This window comes from Peromyscus leucopus, chromosome 1 (genome assembly GCF_004664715.2).
Source record: "Peromyscus leucopus breed LL Stock chromosome 1, UCI_PerLeu_2.1, whole genome shotgun sequence".
In the NCBI taxonomy this organism is placed as follows: domain Eukaryota; kingdom Metazoa; phylum Chordata; class Mammalia; order Rodentia; family Cricetidae; genus Peromyscus; species Peromyscus leucopus.
This window is the reverse complement of record NC_051063.1, coordinates 185176859-185183203: the sequence shown is the minus strand read 5'-3', so window position 1 is coordinate 185183203 and position 6345 is coordinate 185176859. Positions and strand designations below refer to the sequence as shown.

At 44.4% G+C, this 6345-nt stretch overlaps 1 protein-coding gene across 1 annotated transcript; it reads left to right on the top strand.

Moving 5' to 3' along the window:
• On the top strand, positions 1-5109 carry LOC114687927 (natural cytotoxicity triggering receptor 1). The gene is made up of 7 exons (XM_028862547.2): positions 1-302; positions 381-416; positions 611-895; positions 3108-3386; positions 3597-3644; positions 4373-4420; positions 4547-5109. Exons 1-7 carry the CDS (start codon positions 269-271, stop codon positions 4795-4797), a joined length of 981 nt encoding a protein of 326 aa, XP_028718380.1. The 5' UTR covers positions 1-268; the 3' UTR covers positions 4798-5109.
• The last annotated feature ends 1236 nt before the right edge of the window (positions 5110-6345 follow it).

Genomic DNA, 6345 nt, shown 5'->3' with positions numbered 1-6345 from the left:
AACCTTTTAGACTCAAAATGTGGTTAAATGTGTTGTGTGAACCACAACTTTGCCTGAAGCCCAAGGTCAGTGGAGATCTGTGACCCTTTCTGTTTAAAAAAAAAAAGTGTGAAAGTCCCATGGTGATTGGTGTTGGAGCTCACCTACCACATCCTGTGCATCTCCCTCACCCACTGGACTCAGTCCAAACACACACACACACACACACACACACACACACACACACACACACACACACACACGGTTCAGCATTAGTCTCGCCAGTGGTATGCCGTCCACACTCACTGCCCTACTCTGCCTCCGTAAGTCCTTCATAAAAGGGGGGTGGAATCAAGAGCAGGGGTGGGGGGAGACATTGTATCATTGTTGTTGTTTTCTAGAGCTATGTCTGAGCCAGAGGATCAACACAGAAGAACGTAAGTCCTTCCTCCCTTGAGAGCCTCGGGATCGTTCATCTCAGGTTCATCTCAGAGTCTATCTGAGAACATCCCAGAAACAGAGATGAGCATCCTGCCTCACTATGATGGATGGCCTCAAGCTGGTGGCTGAGGGTAAGTAGAGTAGATAAGAAATGGTTCACCTGGGACTCCTGCTCTTGGTTCCTTTTCAGAGAATCTCCCGAAACCCATCATCTGGGCCCAACCCAGCACCAGGGTCCCAAAAGGAACCCCTGTGTACATCTGGTGCCAAGGGCCTCAGAGTGCCTCTGAGTATCAACTGTTCTTTAGAGGAAGCATTTTGGACTTGAAGAAAGCAGAGTCACATAGATCAAGGAGCAAAGTAAACGTCTTCATTCCACAAATGACCTTACACACTGCAGGGGAGTACGCTTGCTTCTATCGGAGTGGGGAGCTTCAATCAGAACCCAGCGATCCCCTGGATCTGGTAGTTACTGGTGAGTGTCTTGGTTTTTATAGCCATGTTGGTATGAATCATGGGGAGTGCCTGTGTTCACAAAGCCCCACTGCTCTGACACTGCTTATCTTGGCTGGAAGTCAGGGCATGTGTCCAATTGCAGTTACTTCCTACAAGGGTAAACAACAAGGGTCAGCTCTCTGTCCTGGCATCAAATGTGTCTTAGGTCAAGATCTCTGAAAGATGTTTCTAAAATAGTCCACTGTGTGCTGGGGTAAGACTAAGGACTGATAGACAAGAGAACCAAAGCTGGGCAGGAATAGGTTGGCCTGTGATGGAGTTTCATCAGAAAATGTAGCCACACACATGGTTCTCAAATTTATCCAAGCTTAAAAACTATCTAGAGACCTTGTAAAAGCACAGATAGCTTTCGCACATGCATGTTCATGGGAGCATTAGTCACAATAGCTAAGAGGTGACTGGTTAGATGGTGCATGAATAAGAGAGCTTGCTGTTCAAGTATGAGAAACCGAATTTAAATCCCCAGAAGCCACATAAAAAGTCAGGTGTGTCTGTAACACTAGAACGGGGCCGGGACCAACACCAGTTTGCTGTGGCTTCATAGCCGCCAGCCTAGCTGAAGGTTCAATAGACCCTGTCTCAAGGGAATAAGATGAAGAGTGAAGAGCAGGACACCCAACTCTGGCCTTCACACATGAGCATACAGGTGCAGACACTGATACACACACGGGAGCATACACTACATATGCCACACATAATCACACAGAGGAAAAATAGAGAAACTAAATAAATGAGTAAACTAAATAATACCAAAAGGAAGTAATAACACTACTGTCTCTTGGTGAATAAATGGATGAACAAAACGTGGTACATTCATACAGTGGAATATTGCTCTACCTTGCAAAGGAAGAAAATTCTTGCACACACTATGACGTGACTGAACACCAAGGACATTATGCTAATGGAGACAAATATTGTCTGGCTGCACTTAACTGAGTTACCTGGAACAGTCGGATTCACAGAGACTAAGAATGTAGAAGGGAGGTTGCCAGATCTTGGGAAGGCAGAAAGGGAGTTGTTTAATAGTGTAAAGTGTTCTGGTTTTGAGAAGAAAAAGTTCCAGAGGTGAGGGATACAAATGCTTTGTAGCGGTGTCATGTGTTGACTGCCTCTGCACAAGTGTGTGCCAGTCCATGTGTTCACAGGGGAGGGGGTGTGGTGTGTGTGTGTGTGTGTGTGTGTGTGTGTGTGCAATCCAGAGGACAACTGCAGGTGCCATTTTCCAGGAACTGTTCACCTTAGTTTTTGGGAGAGTCTGGGACTCACCAAGTACATAGACTAGGCCAGCGGACCCTCTCCAGAAGTGGGATCCCAAGCATGCACCACCGTGCTGGCTTTCTGTGTGGATACTGGAGATCAAGTCCAGAGCTGAGGATCAAACTCAGGTCTTCACCGAGTTACCTCCCCAAGTCCCTCCCTCAAAATGATTTCTTTAGGGCAAGGGAAAGCCCAGGAGGCCTCAACCCTACACACAGAACTAAAGGCAACTAAGGAAGGCTGACAGCAGGAGATAGTCTTATCCAGCAAAGACTACACCAATTGGGTAGCCCATACCCAATGGTCAACTCTGAAAACATACCAACAAGTAACAGTATACTGACTGAACAGGTTGCACTCATGTATTTGGGAACATGTATAATCATGTGTGTGTGTGTGTGTGTGTGTGTGTGTGTGTGTAAGTATATATGTGTGTATATATATGTATACATATACAGATATATATGTAACAACAATTACTGAAAAAGGGAGACCACCGATTTGAAAGGGAGCAAGGGGGGGTAGATAGGAGGTTTGGGAGAGGGAAAGGGAAAGGGGGAATGGTGTAATTATAATATCAAAAAATGATAATTTTTAAAATGTAAAAGGCTGTCCTAGAGTTTCTGAAGCAATGGTTCTGGGTAGGGGCAGAGCATCTTCAGACTTCTAGGTAATGTGAGTGGTTTGGGTCCTGAGGAACAAATTCAAAGCCAAAGAGTAGAGATGCAGAAGCTATGGCCTAAGTCCCTCAGTCCTAAAGGATAATGGATCTATCTGTGACAAGCACAAGTTTAGGAAGCAGAAGCAGCCCAGATTCCAAGGAGTGATATTTGGTCACAGGGACAGGGAAGCAGTAGATTGAGGAGTCAGGGTGTGATAATGCTCTCTATATACCAGCTCTCCTTCTCCCACAGGTCTGTATGACACACCCAAACTCCAGGTTCACCCAGGGCACGAAGTAACCTTGGGGGAGAATGTGACCTTCTTCTGCCATCTGGTGTCTGGGACAAGCAAATTCTTTCTGCTCAAGGAAGGACGATCCAACCAAGTCCAGCAAAGATATGGGAACAGGCAAGCAGAGTTCCCCATGGGCCCTATGACTAGAGCCCACAGAGGGACATACAGATGTTTTGGCTCTTACAGTGACTATACATGGTCTTCCCCCAGTGAGCCTGTGACACTCCTCATCTCAGGTAAGGACCCTCTCACCTGTATCTTAACCACAGCCCTAGAGGATACCCTTGACAGTGATTTTTTTAAAAAGATAGCAAAGAGTTCCCTGCTTCTTAAAGATCCAACCAGCCACTTGGAAACACCAGAGGGGCAGAGAAAGATGAAGGAATAAAGGATACTGGAGGAGACCTAAAATTCTTTTTTAAAAATGAATTATTTTCTATTTCTAGGCGTTGGGAACACCAGCCTTGCACCCACAGGCCCTGCTTATTCTCTTGGTGAGTCACTTCCAAATTCACCAGAAAGGACCTGGGAATTGGCTATTGGTGAAGTGCTCACCACATAAGCTTGAGGACCCAAGTTGGATCCACAGTCAAGCACAGAGAGAAACAAACACATCCATGCTACCTGTTTCTGATCTCATCAAGTGTTCTCCTGTCCTATGCTGTTCATACAACCATGCCCAGAGAATGGTGACATCCACAATGAACTAGGTCTTCACACATCAATTAATAATTAAAGCAATCCTACACAGACATGCTCATAGGCCAACCTGATCTCAATAATTAGATTTGAACTTGAACTTGCTTTTCAGACAACTATCGAGTATGGCAAATTGACATTTAAACCTAAGCATCACAGAAATGATGATGGGGAGTGGGGGGCAGCTCACCTCAGATGGTGAAGAAAATGTCGTGTGTGAATTTTTCTTCCTGTGAGAAGAAAATTACATTGAATAGATGAGGAAAACAAGGCTTCCCCAGAGTTTCCATCTGGCATGGAGACACATGTATTAGTGCTATGAGTGAATCCAAATTTGAGGATGTCCATCTCTTCACTAGTCTACTCTATTGCCATATAAAGCCCTAGGACTTGGAATTCTGGGTGAGGACCAACATTGGAAAGCCATAGGATGCCATGGGCCATATACAGAAAGAAGAATGTTTCAAAGGATGGATCCAACACTATCCTCTGTTCACTCATTCCTTCTTTTCCTTATCCTCAGATTATTGGGTGTCTGACTCCACGACTGAAGAATCAGAATTACAGGAGGGTAAGCAAACAGCTAGACGCGTAGACTCTGAAGAAAGGTGCAAGGCAAAGCAGGAGTGCAAAGCAGAAAAGGGGGGATGGGGTGGGTGTAGCCTCTGTCAGCAGTCACCCTGTCTTCTGACTCTAGACTCGGCCTTCTGGGATCATACTACCCAGAATCTCATTCGGATTGGTCTGGCATGCATGGTCCTGATGGCTGTAGTATGGCTTTTGGCTGAAGACTGGCTCAGCAGGAAAAGGGATCAAGAGGGGACCAACAGATCAGCAAGTTGGGAATGCAGGAGAAGATGGAGAGTACAACGTTCCCTTGAAGAGGAACAAAGGGATGCAATATCTATGTGCGAAGTGAAGGCAACTGCTGGACCTGGGACCATATGAGCTTTATGCTGCCCCCTGGAGGAAGGAAGAGGTCATTGCAGGAATGAAGGGGTAGTGTCACTGGTGAGATGAAGCCTCTAAGTTTCTACTGTAGGCAAATTCTTGCTGTCTCTGACAAGCTTTGCATATTTTAATGCTTATTTACTGAAAGCCATACTTTTAACCACTCTGGTCTTTCCTAGAAATAGCTACCTTCCAATGTGCTGGCCGTGGGAATATTTCCTTATTACTTTGGTCTTTTTTCTCTAATTTTATTTTATGTGGATGGGTGTTTTTCAGGCATGTATGTCTGTGCACCATGTGTGTACCTAGTGTCAGATCCCCAGAGACTGGAGTTACAGATGGCTGTGAGCTGCCATGTGGGTGCCTGGAATTGAACCCAAGTGCTCTGAACCACTGTGATGCTTCACAATATTTGTTTTATACCGTGTAAAGATGTGTCACTGGATTGGTTTAATAAAGAGCTTTATAGCCAATAGCTAGGCAGGAGAGAATAGGTAGAGCTTCCCAGCAAAGAGAGAAACTCGGGATGAATATAGGCTTGCTAGAGATTCCAGCAAGACATGAAACAAGTCAGAAATACATAATGGGGAGAGAGGTAAAGGCCACATGGCAAAATATAGATTAGTAAAAGCAGGTTAATTTAAGTTATAAAAGCTAGTTGGAGAAAAGCCCAAGCTAAGGCCAAGCTTTATAATTAATAATGTCTCCATGTTATTTGTGAGCTGGTCCAAAGAAAGACTGGCCACAATGAGTCATATCTTCAGCTCTACCCTCAATTCATTTTTATATTGTGTGTCCATGTGTGATGTGTGTGCACACATATGCACACATATGTCATGTCACTCATATGAGGTCAGAGGATACCTTTGTGCAGTCAGTTTTCTCCTTTCATATTTTTAAAAATTATTTCTCTTATTTTTTGAGATTAATATATCTTCCTCCCTTCCCTTTCTTCTCTTCAAACACTCCCATATACCCCTCCTTGCCCCCTTTCAAATGCATGGCCTCTTTTTTCATTAACTGTTGCTACACATATATGTATATGTGTATACATATATGTTCCTAAATACATAAATTTTATGTGGGTTCCAAAAATTGAATACAGGTTAGACATATGCAGCAATTGTTTTTAACCTACTGAGCCTTCTCCTTGCTAGCCTATCCCTATTTCTTTCTTCTTTCCTTTGTCTGCAAGAATCCCATTCAAAATAAGTGCCAAACAACAATACCAATAAGTATATATGTACTGCTTGGCTAGTAGTATGTCAACTTGATAGAAGTTAGAGTCATTTTGGAAGAGGGAACATCAGTTGAGAAAATGTCCCCACAATATTGGCCTGTAGGAAAACCTATAGTGCATGTTCTTGGATGATGAATGATGTAGAGGGCCCAGTCCACTGTGGGCAGCACCATCCCTAGGCTGGTGGTCCTGGGTTCTATAGGAAGTGTGCTGAGCAAGCCATGAGGAAAAGGCCAGTAAGCAGCACCCCTTCCTGGTCTCTGCATCAGCTTCTGCCTCTAGGTTCCTGTCTTGATTTCTCTCAG